This window comes from Polypterus senegalus, chromosome 15 (genome assembly GCF_016835505.1).
Source record: "Polypterus senegalus isolate Bchr_013 chromosome 15, ASM1683550v1, whole genome shotgun sequence".
Lineage (NCBI taxonomy): Eukaryota > Metazoa > Chordata > Cladistia > Polypteriformes > Polypteridae > Polypterus > Polypterus senegalus.
In genome coordinates this window covers 94,169,203-94,187,078 of record NC_053168.1, presented here as the reverse complement: position 1 = coordinate 94,187,078, position 17,876 = coordinate 94,169,203, and the positions used below count along the sequence as shown (strand labels likewise).

The following is a 17,876-nucleotide window of genomic DNA, read 5'->3' as shown; positions in this document are numbered from 1 at the left end:
TACGTTATTTTTAAAATCTTTCCTTTTCTTAGCACAAGCACAGCTGAGAAGCTTCATGCATGTGCTCCATAACGCTGCTAAAAATAATGCATTTAATCACACTTTGCATTACAAGCAAAGGGAGCTTTTGTCAATGCATGATTTCCTGGTACACCGATTACATTGATCAGCATCCCGATTCATTTTACCCTCGCACCACCTTAGTTTGAGAAGAAGTATGAAAAATATGAGGTTAACACAGAAAACAGATCACCAATTCAAGCTTTATGAATAATCGATTCGCCATCAATAATTGTTTTGGTAAAGCCATCCTCCTTCCATTTTATAATTTTTCCGCCACTAGCCATGATTAAATGAACGGTAAATAAAGTAAGAGCAAAGCGAGGGTGACTTATTTAGGCAGGCATATATATGACAGCAACACTCATGACAATGTCAATCATGTTACGCTATTATTAAAATGTTTCCTTTTTTTTTCATTACTTCTTTAACACACTACTTCCGCCAAGTAGGCGTGGTATTTTGATATATATATAATATATGAATGACCTCCAAAGAGCGCTGAGACTTTTGATATCATGAACGGTCTGCAAAACTGTGGTCTCCTGCCCTGCAAAAGTCGAGCAGCCAGCGCGTGCATAGCTGTGCCGCCTTTGAGACGCTGACTGCGCTTCTGCCTTAAGTCAAAGTGAGCACTTTTAATTTTTTCATCCTCCCCGCGCTTATAGCCCAGACAAGTGCAAACACGGACCCCTTTTCTACACCACGGCAAAATAATATTAAGGCGATTCACACTTTCTTTGCACGTGATATGATTATGAGGTTCTCACCGGATTATGAAGACACGCACACGAAAGTGGAGGACTGACAGTGCCATCACAGCCGATTAATGGCGGGACGCCTCACCAGTCTACACAAGACCCACCGCGACTGTCCCCAAAAGGCGCATCATAACGCCAGCTTAACACATCTCTATACTATATAAAAGAAAAAGGCAACTTTCCTTTCTTTACACCTTTTTTCCTTTTATCCCAAACCAAAGCCTTTCTCGCTTAACACTGCAGAGGACACAAAACTAATTTTCTTTAATTGCCGGTAAGGCACATTACCAGAGGCACAAATTTGAACGCTCACATAGAAAATGTAATTTCTATACCACAGCCGCCGTAGCTTTCAAAAGGGATCTACTACCGAGAGATGATCCATATATATTTTAGCTGCTGTTAGTTACTTACCTGTTGTGTTACACAGTCTTTAAAATGTAGTTTACCCCAACCACTCCAGTAGTGCTCAATGTACCTGTACTTCTTAAAACGTTAATGTTTTACTGTTTAATAACTTATAGACTATATTTTATTATTTCTCCCTTGCACTCAGTGACCAAAGCTATACACACACATATATAAAAGCTATACACACACAAGTATATGTATGTGTATATATATGTATGTGTATATATATATGTTTTTTTCGTCTAGCTGCATCAGAAAATGTACACACCACGCCTGACATTCCTTTTTACTGTTTTCTCACAGCTTGATTATGCTGTCATATATATATATATATATATATATATATATATATATATATATATATATATATATATATATATATATATATATGACAGCAGCAATCCAAGCTGTGAGAAAACAGTAAAAAGGAGGCGTGTCAGACGTCAGGTACATTTTCTGATGCAGCTAGATCTAAAAACTTTGTGACGCTTGCCGCCAAATACACAAAACAATTACTTTGACAATCATGTTACATTATTTTTAAAATGCTCTTTCTTTTTCATAACTTCTTTAACACACTACTTCTTCGCTGCCAAGCGCGGGTATATATATATATATATATACATATATAGATAGATAGAGATATATATAGATAGATAGAGATATAGATAGATAGATAGAGATATAGATAGATAGATAGAGATATAGATAAACAGATAGATAGATAGATAGATAGATAGATAGATAGATAGATAGATATGAGAACAACACTCATATCAATGACAAAACAATTACATTAACAATCATCTTACGTTATTTTTAAAATTTTTTTCCTTTCTTCTTCGTGACCTTCTTTAACACACTACTCGCGCCAGTAAGCTGGTATTCTGCTAGTATATATATACACACACATCAATACACATATATATATACAGTTATATATATAAACATATACACACATACATATATATATACATATACATATATACACATACTGTATATATACACACACACATATATACATACTGTATATACAACATATACATATCTACATATATACTGTATATACACATATATATACAAATCTACATATATATATCTACATATATATATTAGGGGTGGGACTCGATTAAAAAAATTAATCCAATTAATTAGAGGCTGTGTAAGAATTAATCTTGATTAATCGATGTAATCGACACGTAAATTTGCCCCAAATCGCAAATTTTTTTTTTATTTAAAACGGTTTTAGTGGGCTTACAGAATCAAATAATAGACATGGACATGAATATTGTAAACTGAAGCTGTTTTAATTTCTAAAAAGCTTTAAACTGCATTTGAATTCAAAACAGAAACAAAAATATCATCCCTGGTTAAAATTGGGCAGACTTAAAAATAAAGTGGTAGTTTAAGTACTTTAAGTACATTTTCAGAATAGTATTGTCTTTAAATAATAATAACCAAAATTTCAACATAAAGTGCAGTTTTTCTTCTTAAAAAATAAGTCAGAAACATAAAAGGTAATTTGACCAGCTTATCTTTAAACTCTGAGTAACATTAGCCAAAATTATTTTGTACATTAGGCTAAAACAGTGTGATCATTGAACATTTTGTAATTAGATGTATTTAGAATTACTAACGGTCACGGAAGTCCAATGATCCCCAGTAAGAGCCACAAAGTCCGCTTTCTGTAATGCATCTAATTTTGCTTGCTTTTCAGTGTGCACAAAACCATGCTTTTATCAAGGTTTCGCCGGTAGTCGAAATGATCAGTCGTAGGAACGCGCTTTATTCCGACTCTAACATTTTTGTAGCTGTGATGTGTGCATCAGTGTAATGGATGTACCAGGAAATCATGCATTGACAAAAGTTCCCGCTTGCTTGGAATTGAAAGTGTGATTAAATGCGCTATTTTTAACGCGTTATGGAGTACATGCATCAAGCTTCTCAACTGTGCTTGTGCTAAGAAAGGGAAAATTTTAAAATAACGAACATGATTCTGCGTTAACCTAATATTTTTCATACGCCCCAAACCAAGGAGATGGAAGGTAAAATGAATCGGTAGCGCGTACATAGTCAGTACATCCCTCTCGAATCGAACTCGAATGTCGGCGTTAGAGGCTTAAGACTCTACAATTGCGCCACCGCTTGTCTATGCTAAAGTATGTATTGTAGATCGGGCTATAGATATACATTTATATATATACCCGTATCGCAGTGGAGAAGTAGAAGTTATGAAAAGAAAAGGGAACATTTTAAAATAACGTAACATGATTGTCAATATACAGTAATTGTTTTGTGAGTGTTATTGAATGTTGCTGTCATCAAGGATTTGATTATCATTATTTCTTTCAATCAGGCTCGTATTTGTACGATGTGTTCAAGTTACATTCCGTGTTTGTCAATCGTTGTAAAGATAAGAGGTTTCATTCATCGATTAGTTCCTTACTGCATCAATAAACAGCTCGCCTTCCTTTTATCTGTGATGTGACAAACTGCATGCACGGGGTTTTTTTTTGTTTTTTTTTACGCTGTCTTCCTTTAGCGGGACATTGACTTTTTCCACCGTGTGCTTTGTTTCCACAGTAGCTGCATTTATGAATATGCTTATCAGACGCTTCATATTTTTGCTGCCTTTTCAATTGTGTAATTTGGTTTTGTTCAGCTCTTTGGAACTGTTGCTTTTATCTGTGCACTGCATCAGTTCACGGAGCCACTCGGTGTACTTGCATCGAAGGTTCCCAGCTGTGCTTGTGCCATCTCGCAATGTCCATAGCTTTATTTAATGTTACCTTAGTCCTGGCACTTAAAACTTTCTCTGGCAGTTTCGCTGAGTTTGTGTCAAACACCACCCTGACCATCTCATCTTCCTCTCCATAAGCACAGTCCTTCACCCGTGAATATTTACCCGTGGCAGTTTGCTATTGGATTGCCGCTGACGGATGGCCTTATATGGGCAGGCACTAAATTACAAACGCCAGCGCAGCCTGTCTATGAACTTAATTTAAAGTGTAGGTTTACATCGTGCTTTGTTTCAAGTAGCAGAACTCGCTTCTTATTGTTTCGCTGCCTTCTCAATTATATAATGCATGTTTTCTTGGGCGCTTTTTGAGGTCTTCCTGGTTTTCTATGTACTGCGTGATTACGTGGGAGGCGTGATGATGTCACACGAAACTCCGCCCCCACGGCGTTGAAGCTCATCTCCATTACAGTAAATGGAGAAAACTGCTTCCAGTTATGACCATTACGCGTAGAATTTCGATATAAAACCTGTCCAACTTTTGTAAGGAAGCTGTAAGGAATCAACCTGCCAAATTTCAGCCTTCCACCCACACGGGAAGTTGGAGAATTAGTGATGAGTCAGTGAGTGAGTGAGTGAGTGAGTGAGTGAGTGAGTGCTTTGCCTTTTATTAGTATAGATATATATGTGCCAGCAACACTCATGACAATTACAAAACAATTATATTGTCAATCATGTTACGTTATTATTAAAATGTTTCCTTTTCTTTTCACTTCTCCGCTGCCAATCACAGGTATTTTGCTATATATATATATATATATAGATAAATAGATAGATATGACAACAACACTCATATCAATGACAAAACAATTACATTAACAATCATCTTACGTTATATTTAAAATGTTTGCTTTTCTTTTTCATAACTTCTTTAACACACTATCTGGCCTGACCTGGTATTCTGCTATATATATATATATATATGACAACAACACTCATCACTCACAACAGTGACAAAACAATTACATTGACAATCATGTTACGTTATTTTCAAAATGTTTCCTTTTCTTTTCATTGCTTCTTCAACACACTACTTCTCGCCATGGCTTGGTATTTTGCTAGTATATATATACACATATACATATATATATATATATACACACACACACACACACATACACATACACATATATATACATATACATATATATATATATATATATATATATATATATATATATATATATATATATATATATATATATATATATATATATATATATATATATATATATATGTATGAATGACCTCCAAAGAGAGCTGAGACTTTTGATATTGTGAACGTGTCTGCAAAAACTGGGGTCTCCTGCCCAGCAAAAGTCGAGCAGCCAGCGCGCGTGCATAGCTGTGCCGGCCTTTGAGGCGCTGACTGCGCTTCTGCCTTAAGTCAAAGTGAGCAATTTTAATTTTTTTCCTCCTCCTTCTGAGCTATAGCCCAGACAAGTGCAAACACAGGACCCCTTTTCTACACCGCGGCAAACTAATATTAAGGCGATTTGCACTTTCTTTTGCACATATACGATTATGAGGTCGTCAGCTCGGATTATGAAGACACGCACACGAGTGCAGGACTGACAGTGCCATCACAACCGATTAATGGAGGGGACATCTCACCAGTCTCCACAAGACCCACCGTGACTGTCCCCAAAAGGCAATCATAACGTCAGCGAACACATCTCTCTATACTATATAAAAGATAAAGGCAACTTTCCTTTCTTTACACTTTTTTTCCTTTTATCCCAAACCAAAGCCTTTCTCTCTTAACACTGTAGAGGACACAAAACTAATTTTCTTTAAATGCCGGTAAGGCACTTTACCAGAGGCACAAATTTGAACGTTCACATAGAAAATGTAATTTCTATACCACAGCCGTCGTGTAGCGTCTTTCAAAAGGGATCTACTACCGAGAGATAATCCATATACATTTTAGCTGCTGTTAGTTCTACTTACCTGTTGTGTTACACAGTCTTTAAAATGTAGTTTACCCGCAACCACTCCAGTAGTGCTCAATGTACCTGTACTTCTTAAAATGTTAATATTTTACTGTTTAATAACTTAGACTATATTTTATTATTTTTCCCTTGCACTCAGTGACCAAAGCTATACACACACATATAGACACATACAAACAAGTATATGTATGTGTTTATATATATATATATATATATATATATATATATATACATACACACACCCCTATCTACATTATATATATATATATATATATATATATATATATATATATATATATATATATATATATATATATATATATATATATATATATATATATATATATATATATATATATATATATATATATATATATATATAAAATACCCGTTTCGAGTTGAGAGTAGTGTGTTAAAGAAGCAATGAAAAGAAAAGGAAACATTTTGAAAATAACGTAACATGATTGTCAATGTTATTGTTTTGTCACTGTTGTGAGTGATGAGTGTTGTTGTCATATATATATATATATATATATATATAAATATATATATTTACACACACACACAAACATATATACATATACATATCTATACATATACATACACACATACATACACACACATACATACACACAAATACATATATATATATATATACATACACACATACATAAATACACACACATATATACACACAAATACATATATATATTGTCACACATGTGCGATTAGGAGGCAGTCAAAGAGCCTAAAGGTGAGTGAAACATCGCGAGATAGAGGGTTGTCACGTGGTACTTACCTGAATCTCTTTTGCTCAACAGAAAACTTGAAGAAAAATAATTCCTCCACTTCCAGGATTCCAAAATGGCGCGATGACGTCACTTCCGCCCACCATGATGACGTCACTTCCGCTCCATCAATCCACCTCACTTCCGTCCCATCATGATGACGTTGTTTCCGGTTCCTGTTTTCAACGTCACTTCTTGCCAACCATTTCCTGTCCCATAATCCTTCTCTGTATAAAGTCGCCATTTTGACTGAAGAAATCTGTTCATTGTTTTACTCTGAGACTTTGAATCGTTATTTTCTTTAATTGTCTGGACGACAATATATGGGGACGGTCCCCAAAACTTTGTTTTGTGTTGTGTAAGATTCTTTTAAAGAAGAATAACCATCACAATTGGCGTAGAGCTTTGACAGGATTGTTCTTTGTTTATTTAAAGATGTCGGAAGAACAGGACCTGAACACCGTTCTGAGCACCATCATGGGCGATCTGCAAACCCTGAAGATACAGATGGGTGAGACAAGGACCCAGGTAGCAGAAGCCAACGCTCGTGCTGCTGCTGCTGCTGCAGGTGTACGGACGGAGGTCGCTCGGCCACCACCTATTGCTATTGCTACACTAACAGAATCGGACGACATGAGACATACTTTTTGATTTTTGAGCGCACGCTAAGCGGAACGCATGGCCAAGGTCGGAATGGGCGCACATACTGGCTCCCTACCTGAAGGAACGGCGCAGAGAGCCTATTATGATCTAACTGAGGAGCAGGCAGCTGATTATGACGCTCTAAAAAAGGAGGTCTTCAAGCGCTACGGCGTATCTCCGGAACAGCAGGCAAGAGAATGGAGGGAGTGGCAGTTCGATCCAGAGAGACCGATAAGAACCCAGGGCTTTGAAGCCTGGGGAAAGTATGTCGCTGGCTACGCCCGACATTAATAATTCACATAAAATGGCGAGCTTCTAGCATGTGAAACTTTTGTGCATGCCCTCCCTGACCATATCGCCCAGCAAGTACAGAAGCATAATTTTGAGGACATGGACTCCTTAATCCAGATCACTGAGCGTCACTGGGCGGCTTGCAAATCAGGGAAATCAGAACGGTTCTCCCGCCGAACCCAACAGGCACGTGGGGCAACTCCTGAGCCCACCCGACAAACTCCCGAGCCTGCCGTCCGTAGACGGGACAGAGGTGCCAGTCTTCCCCGCTGTTTCAAGTGTGGGGAGATTGGACATCTGTCCCCTAACTGTACCATCGAGCCCATGGATTGCTCATTAGTTAAGGGAGAAAGGTATTGTGCCACTGTGACTAATCCTTTATCTCTTCCATATACAGGTGCAGTTATTAAAAAAAGGCAGGAAGGTAAGAGCAATGTTTGATTCCGGGAGTAACATTTCCATTGTTGCCACCCGCTTCGTTTTACCGCAACAGTGGACTAGGATAAAAACTAGTCTAAAATGTATTCATGGGGATATCCGGTATTATAAAACGGCCAGATGTGTGGTATCAGTAAATCATCACCTAACGAGCATGGCCATGGCTGTATTACCGGATCCCCTTTTCCAGTTATATTGGGTAGAGACTGGAATAAAATTACCAGCGGTAATAACGTAACTGTACCTAAGAAACATTTAGGCTTAGTAATGGAGAATACTGCTCCGACTGCCTCCACGCCATGTCCCACAGTAGCACGGACCCATACGGGTACCCAATGTGAAGAATTGATGTCCCATCGACCTCTGCGGAACTAGTGCAGTTAACCAGATGACGTGGAGACAGAAACCACACCCCTTAAGGTCGCACAAGACCCTATACAAGATTTAAATGCCCAATTTCTATTAACACCATCGTCTTTTAAAAGGGAACAATGGAACGATGATTCCTTAAAAAATATTAGGAATGCAGTAGTATCTACCGAGGGTTATACAACCCTGGATCCCATGCCACCGATGCCGTTCTTTGTACTTAAAAACAAATTATTATATAGAGTGGCAGAACACGAGGGAGAAGTGCGAACGTTGTTGTTAATTCCACGCACTTTTCGGCGAAAGGTGTGTGAATTAGCACACGCCACCTTCTAGGAGCCCACTTAGGCTCGAAAAACATTAGAGAGAATAAAGCTCCGATTCTATTGGCCGGAATTAACGAGGAGGTCCGCGATTTTGCTCTTCCTGTCCTGAGTGTCAACTTCGCCAGATTCCTAGAAGGACGCAGCTCCTCTCGTTCCCCTTCCCCTTATTGATATCCCTTTGAACGAAGTCGGTATCGATCTCGAGGACCATTGGAACCCTCGTTAAAAGGTTTTAAATATATTTTGGTGCTAGTAGATTATGCCACTCGCTTTCCGAAGCTGTTCCATTGCGCTCAGCTAATACGAAAAACATCGCACGGGAATTAGTAGGGATATTCGCCGTGTTGGGATCCCAAAGAGGTTTTAACGGACCAAGGGACTCCTTTCACTCGGAGACGTTCAGGAAGTAGCCAAATTACTCGAATAAAACATCTGAAAACGTCTGTCTATCATCCCCAAACTGACGGTTGGTAGCGCTTCAATCAAACTTTGAAACAGATGTTACGCAAGGTAGTTAACGAGGATGGAAGAAACTGGGATCAGTTGCTTCCTCTCGCTTTGTTTGCTTATCGGAAGTCCTCAGACCTCTACTGGTTTCTCTCCTTTGAATTATTATATGGAAGACAACCCAGAGGGCTTTTGGATATGTTAAAAGAAGGATGGGAAGAGGAGGTCCTCCCAACTTCAAATATTCTTGAATATATCGCAATTACGCGATAGATTAGAGAAAATCAGACCTATTCTAAAAGAAAATTTGGAAAAGGCACAAGCAGCGCAGTCCGTTATTATAACCAAACACCACCATTCGAATTTGTCCCGGTGATCGTGTAATGGTACTCGTCCCAACTTCTCATTCAAAGTTGTTAGCACATTGGCAAGGCCCTTATGAAATTAAAGAAAGAAAAGGTCTCGTTGATTATTTGGTTAAACAACCTAATCGGCGACCTACTGAACGAGTATATCATATTAATTTGCTGAAACCATGGAAGGACAGGGAACTTGATCCTCGTCCAATCAGCCTCGTTCTCTTTTATGTCATGTGCCCATCTTAATTTTGGCCCGATTTGACATTCAAACAACGACAAGATCTCGAGGCGGCTATCTTGTCTGTCCCTAAAGTTGTGGACGAGATACCGGACGTCGCTGATTGTTCACGATATTATTACTAACCCTGGAGTGATTGTCAGAGAGAGACCTTATAGGCTCCCCGGAGGCAAAGAAAGCGAAGTAGAGTTGGAAATTAGACTAATGCTAGAATTAGGGGTTATTGAGGAGAGTCATAGCCCTTGGTCTAGTCCAATTGTCTTAGTTTCTAAACCTGATGGGTCGTGGAGATTTTGTAATGACTTTCGACTTAATCAGGTCTCTAAATTTGATGCGATCCCATGCCGCGGTGGATGATTTACTTGATCGGTTGGGGAACGCCAATTCCTAACTACTCTTGACATGACAAAGGGTATTGGCAAATTCCCTTAGCGGACTCCGCCAAAGAAAAAAACGCTTTTAGTACACCCAGTGGACATTGGCAATACAAGGTCCTTCCTTTTGGCTTGCACGGGCACCAGCTACCTTCCAACGTCTGGTAGACACACTGCTAAGGCCCCACAATTCATATAGTGCTGCCTACCTAGATGACGTGGTCATTTTTTCCAGCACGTGGAAAGATCATGTATGGCAGGTTAAAACAATACTTCCAAGCTAGCATCTGCTGGTCTTCGAATTAATCCGAAGAAATGTTTTTTTGGATTAAGAGAAGCCAAATATTTGGGCTACCTAGTAGGAGGGGGTGTTGTTAAACCACAATGTTCCAAAATTGATGCCATTCTTAATTGGCCCCGTCCGATGAATAAGCGGCAGGTACAAGCATTTTTGGGATTGGCAGGTTACTATCGTCGTTTTGTACCGCATTTCTCAGAAGTTGCTGCGCCTTATCTAATTTAACAAGGAAACGAGCACCTTTAAAAGTGGTATGGGATATTTCGTTGAGAAAGCATTCAGTGACTTAAATTGGCCCTTACTTCAGCACCTGTTTTAAGATCTCCTGATTTTTCTGTTCCTTTCATCCTCCAGACCGACGATCGCCACAGGTTTGGGTGCCGCTGAGCCAATGCGCTGATGGTGCTGAACACCCTGTTATGTACCTGAGCCGAAACTGCTGGACCGGAGACCAAGTATGCTGCGTGGAGCGAGAAGCCTTGGCGATTAAGTGGGCTGTCACGTCTTTGAGGTACTACCTACTGGGGCGTGAGTTTACTCTGGTGACGGATCATGCTGCTTTACAGTGGATGTCCCTTCATCGGAGTCTAACCTCGCATCACTAGGTGGTTTTGAATCTTCAGCCTTATCGCTTCAGTGTCATTTATCGTAAGGTTCCTTGCAGGCCAATGCAGATGCTCTCTCGTGTCCACGACCTCTCGGTGCAGGTCGCCCACCCGAGGGGTCTGGGCTGAGGGGGGTCATGTCACACATGTGCGATTAGGAGGCAGTCAAAGAGCCTAAAGGTGAGTGAAACATCGCGAGATAGAGGGTTGTCACGTGGTACTTACCTGAATCTCTTTTGCTCAACAGAAAACTTGAAGAAAAATAATTCCTCCACTTCCAGGATTCCAAAATGGCCACGATGACGCCACTTCCGCCCACCATGATGACGTCACTTCCGCTCCATCAATCCACCTCACTTCCGTCCCATCATGATGACGTTGTTTCCGGTTCCTGTTTTCAACGCACTTCTTGCCAACCATTTCCTGTCCCATAATCCTTCTCTGTATAAAGTCGCCATTTTGACTGAAGAAATCTGTTCATTGTTTTACTCTGAGACTTTGAATCGTTATTTTCTTTAATTGTCTGGACGACAATATATGGGGACGGTCCCCAAAACTTTGTTTTGTGTTGTGTAAGATTCTTTTAAAGAAGAATAACCATCACTATATATATATATATATACATACACACACACACATATATAAACATATATATACATATACATACATATCTACATATATACACACACAGCTATTTCAGATCAGTGCAATACGCTGTTTGTTAAAACGGATGACTCCGCCTTACGCAAGTCTGCTGGATATTATGAACTATCGATTTGTTCAAGTTCTATTTAAATTTTAAATAGAAGGAATTTTATTTAGTCGACAGAAATATCTTTGGTAGGAATGGTAAAAACAGACAGGAATATTATTCCTGAATAAATCAACTCAAACCTTAAACAACTTATAATATTTTGCTCTCCATAAAAATATATCCTGTCTAAATTATACAAGTTAGAAATAAAGTAAACATTAAAAGAACAAACATTCAAATTTCTTTACTCTTATGTAATTTTATATATAAAAATAAACTTAGATTTTAAATATCCCAAAAGATTTTGCTCTCCATAAAAATATATCCTGTCAAAATTATACAAATTCAAATATGAACATGCTGCATAACAAAACCTAGAAATATAAATAAAATGTGTTCCTTTCAGCAATAACAAATCAAATCATTCAGTTGTCTTTGCTCATATGTCATTTTAGAGCTGGACGCCTGGCATCTTTTTTGGCAACAGGTTCGTTTCTGTTTGGTGTGAGGTTCTGTGTTGTGGAGATTCTCAGGATGGATTGCAGGTGCTCATCAGTGAGGCGACTCCTGTGTGCTGTTTTGTTAGTCTTTATCACTGAGAAGAGCTTCTCACACAGATATGTGCTACCAAACATGCACAAGGTTCGAGCCGCATGTAGACGGACTTTTTGTTCTTCAAAGTCACCAAAGCCGCAAAACTCAGTGCGCCAGTTTATCAGCAAAGTGCGATTTGGGAACACCGTAGTGACGACTTGGTTTAACATTACTTGGTAATAGGGAAAGTGGGGCAAGTGGTTGTGTCTCCCATAAAAGCAGCTCAATTGAAATCACTTTGTGATTGTGCACGGGTAAAACGTCCGCTGAAGTGTCAGATTCTTATTTAATTCTTCTGCTTTCTGTATCTTCTGCATTGCATTCAGGTCTTTCAGGTTACCCTGATGTTTTGTTTTATAGTGCCGTCTTAGATTAAATTCTGTAATTACAGCCACATTAGCTCCACAAATGAGACACACGGGTTCAGTAAACATATACTCAGCCTCCCATCGGTTTTAAAGGCTCTATTTTCAGAATCAACTTTTCTCTTCAGCATTGTGAGCTAGCTTCGCAATAACTTGCAGCATCTTAAGGTAGACTTGATTAACGCGTAACTGTTCGCAAGGCAGCTGAAGCGCTGCATTATGGGATCTGTAGTTTATTGTGTTACCAGCGCTTCATATACCCGGCTTTAATAACAATAATACAGTATATAAAATGATCTCGGGCCGGATATAATTTACGCCGGCCGGATGTGGCCCGGCCCTTGAGTTTGACACATATGGACTAAATAGAACTTGAAAAGATATATTTTTTCAAATGTGATCGCGCAATTCAGATAGAGTTGACGCAAGACTACAGCCTGCATGCCTCAATAAGTCATCCTCCCTGCCCTTACTTTTTACCGCTCATCTAATGAATACACTGAGTATGGCTTTACCAAAACAATCATTGATGGCTAATAAAGTATCCATTATTCGAGTATGTAGATCGGGTTATATATATATACATATATATATACCCGCGATCGCAGCGAGAAGTAGTGTGTTAAAAAGCTAGAAAAGAAAAGGGAACATTTTAAAAATAACGTAACATGACTGTCAATATACAGTATTTGTTTTGTGAGTGTTACTGAGTGTTGCTGTCATCAAGGATTTGATTATCATTATTTCTTTCAATCAGGTTCGTATTTGTAGGATGTGTTGTGTTCAAGTTACATTCCGTGTTTGTCAATCGCTGTAAAGATGACAGGTTTCATTCATCGATTCGCTTCTTACTGCATCAATAAACAGCTCGCCTTCTTCTTTATCTGAGACCTGACACACTGCATGCACGGGTTTTTTACACTGTCTTCCTTTAGCGGACATTGACTTTTTCCAACGTGTGCTTTGTTTCCGCAGTAGCTGGATTTATGAATATGCTGTATCAGACGCTTCATATTTTTGCTGCCTTTTCAATTGTGTAATTCGGTTTTGTTCAGCCTTTTGGAACTGTTGCTTTTATCTGTGCACTGCGCCAGTTCACGTGAGCCACTCGTGTACATGCATCGAAGGTTCCCAGCTGTGCTGGTGCCATCTCGTGCTATGTCCATGGCTGTATTTAATGTTACCTTAGTCCTGGCACTTAAAACTTTCTCTCGCAGTTTCGCTGAGTTTGTGTCAAACACCACCCTGACCATCTCATCTTCCCTCCATAAGCACAGTCCTTCACCCGTGAATATTTACCCGTGGCAGTTTGCTATTGATTGCCGCTGACGGACGGCCTTATATGGGCAGGCACTAAATTACAAACGCCAGCGCAGCCTGTCTATGAACTTAATTTAAAGTGTAGGTTTACATCAGGCTTTGTTTCCGAAGTAGCAGAACTCATGAATATGGTTGTATATGTCACTCGCTCGCTTCTTATTGTTTCGCTGCCTTCTCAATTATATAATGCATGTTTTCTTCAGCGCTTTTGAGGTCTTCCTGGTTTTCTATGTACTGCGTGATTACGGGAGGCGTGATGATGTCACACAAAACTCCTCCCCACGGCGTTGAAGCTCATCTCCATTACAGTAAATGGAGAAAACTGCTTCCAGTTATGACCATTACGCGTAGAATTTCGATATAAAACCTGCCCAACTTTTGTAAGGAAGCTGTAAGGAATGAACCTGCCAAATTTCAGCCTTCCACCCACACGGGAAGTTGGAGAATTAGTGATGAGTCAGTGAGTGAGTGAGTGAGGGCTTTGCCTTTTATTAGTATATATATATATATATATATATATATATATATGTAGACTCAAACCCATTATGACAGCAGCATTCCAAGCTGTGAGAAACACTAAAAAGAAGGCGTGTCAGACGTCGTGGTACATTTTCTGATGCAGCTAGACGAAAAAAACTTTGTGACGCTGCCGCCAAATACACAAAACAATTACTTTGACAATCATCTTACATTATTTTTAAAATGTTTCCTTTCTTTTTCATAACTTCTTTAACACACGACATCGCTGTGAAGCACGGGTATTTTGCTATATATCACAGCAACACTCATAACAGTGACAAAACAATTACATTGACAATCATGTTACGTTATTTTCAAAATGTTTCCTTTTCTTTCTCTTTCCTTCTTTAACACACTACTTCTCCGCTGCCAAGTACGGGTATTCTGCTATATATATATATACATACACATATATATATACACACACACACACACACACACACACACACACATACATACATACTTACATACATACATATACATACACTGTACATAAATTATGTAATTCAACTTAAATTAATGTTTACATAACTTTACTGTATATATTTTACCTCAAAACACCTAGTATTCTTTCCAGAGTCTTCACATCCGAACAGTTCTTAATGAAATTGTAATCCAAATGTTCAACAGGAATGCTGTGCATCTTTGCTGTTACAAAATCCAACAATGATAAAATAAGGTTAGTGCTCATTTCTGTAAACTTCTTGAAACAATACATGCCCAATAAACAGTTACAAATACACATAGTAAATTATTACTAACAAAACTAGTATGACTCAGCATTTCTTTCAGTCTTATCATCATTTCTTTTGAGCAGAACATCAAAGGCCCCACCATGTTCCTACCACAATGTTAATAACAATGACAATTTCAAGATCGGTGTCAGGAGTGTTTGTTGATTAAATTGTTTTTTAAATAGTGCAATGACTTTTAAGTGGTGAAAATGTAATTTTTTAGAATAAAAGGAATTTGAATTATCTTTGCAAAGTAATAGTAGTGCTCTGAACCCCTAGAGCAGTAGCAGCTTCACCACCTCACCTCTAAATACTCTTTTACACAGCTTCAGGCATGTTCAGCTAAAAGCATCTGGCTACAATGGAAGCCAAATAACCTCATGTAACTGGCTGCTGCCACCAGTAAGACAAGGCGGAACTGCACTTTTGTTACAAACAACAATAAATGTTTCCTTTATCAGTTTTGCTTGCCTTCTGTGTCTCTTAAGTGGAAGAAAGATCTTCAAGAATGTGCCATGTGAAAGGAAAAAAGTTTTACTCTTAAAAGGAGGGCAGGGATATCAAACATGGTGCATTCAAATAAGAAAATAGGCATTGTGTTCCAAGAGACTGAGGCAGCTTTATTTAGAATGTGTTAAAACTACAGAGTCAATTTAAAAGAAGAAATTTCTGTTTATATAAAGATTTTATAATCGACTGTTGCATTTTTACTCTACAGGACAGCCAAAGACGGCAAGCTATAGCGGGCATGGCATTTTAGGGCACATTTCAGCCAAATAGTTTATATATTCTCAGGCACAAGGCTACAAAAATTTAAGCAGAACAAAACAACTATAATTTTTTGGGGCATGTTAAAATATATATTACTGCCTGCAGCACTAAAAAATAGAACTGCCCAGAGCATATTATAACTGAAAAGTCCCTAACTGAAACTAGTGATGGGACAAACAAAGCTTAACAAAGCACTGAAACATTTGAAGCAAAGGTGCCAGAAATTGTTGTCAGCTTTCAAAGCATGATTCCCGTTTCTCAGTCCATTTATATTAAAATGTACTCTCTACCAATGGCAACCTATGAAACACCACAGACTGAAATACAGTACCAAACCTTGTCATTGCAGATGTGATGAAATGTCCTTTTCCAGTCCTTAGTACAGAAAAACTATTAAGAAAATATAACTATTAAAACAAAGACTGGCGGAATTAATCATTTGACAAACAAAAGTTTTAATCATAGGGAACAAGATGCTTTATTTACTGTAGTGCCCAAGCCAATCTTATAAATACTTTGCCTTTGCATTTTATCATTATTATTACTAATATTATTGTTAACCCTTGCATCATCTTGAGCATGCTTTTACTTCCTCATTATTTGGCATCCCTGAGCACACAATGCTGTAAACATGGAAATAGTAATCATAATTTCAAAACAAACCTTGTTATTTCTCCTCAAATGTCTTCTTTGATCTCATTTAATTAACACACACTAGAGAGAAAATGAGGGCTTAACCCTCTTCTTTTTTTATAAAATAGGACTATATATTTGAGAAAATAGATGAAATCCATAAATTTTTTAAATTTGGTGAAAATTTCCATTTTATGCACTTTGTGTTTAACAAAATAACTTGAGAAAATAATTGTCATCTTAATCAATCATCAAAGTAATTGTTGGGTGCAGTCCTAGTTTTGAATTCATGCTCCGTTCTCGATTTCATATTCTGGATTTGTGATTGGAACTTGCTTGCCTTGGATTGCCTTTGCATTTTCTGTAATTTCTAACTGTGTTTTGTGATCTCTGGAGCTGCACAGTTTATAAGAGCTTTTTGTAAAAATATTTTATAAAGATTATTTGTTGACTTTTTGTTACTAGATGGGGATTTTTGATAGTATTTTCCCATCTAATCGACATTTTGAGTATTTTTGGTACTTTCGAGTTTAATGCATAAGTTTGGTTATTTCTTCACAAATATGGTACATTAAGAATCTGCCAAATTGAGTTCTAAAGTTAAGTGCTTTCTATAAATTTAAAAAAATATCTTGACTTGAAAAAATACTGAACTTATCCTTTAAGGGCTCTCAACTTAACAACAATAACTTTTTAAATAAAAATTATAGTTGTCTTACCTGTATTAGTCATACCTATTTCAATGTTACATAAATGCAGAACCAGTCAACAATATATAGACCGTTTCTCCTGTCATTTACCATACATATAATCCAAGCAAGGGCAAATTCAACCTAATAAAATTTTATATAAACAGAAATTCAAACCCAAAACAGTAATCTATGAATTGTTACGATCGTTAGCCATAACCACAACAGAAACTGACAGTCAACTCTTCCTCATTCTCATTCACAAGAAACAAGACACAAATTTACTTTATATTACTAATAAAAATAATAATGAATCTAGTGTTAGTAGCAGTGAAAATAAT

The 17,876-nt window shown here is 37.9% G+C and overlaps 1 protein-coding gene across 1 annotated transcript in view; it reads right to left on the bottom strand.

Moving 5' to 3' along the window:
• The window catches only part of LOC120515429 (sperm-associated antigen 1-like), a 185,691-nt gene that overhangs the window by 144,141 nt on the left and 23,674 nt on the right, over positions 1 to 17,876 (bottom strand). Inside the window, exon 2 of the mRNA XM_039736416.1 lies at positions 15,260 to 15,356. Within this exon, the coding sequence (XP_039592350.1) occupies positions 15,260 to 15,356 (97 nt within the window). The remainder of the gene's footprint in view (positions 1 to 15,259; positions 15,357 to 17,876) is intronic.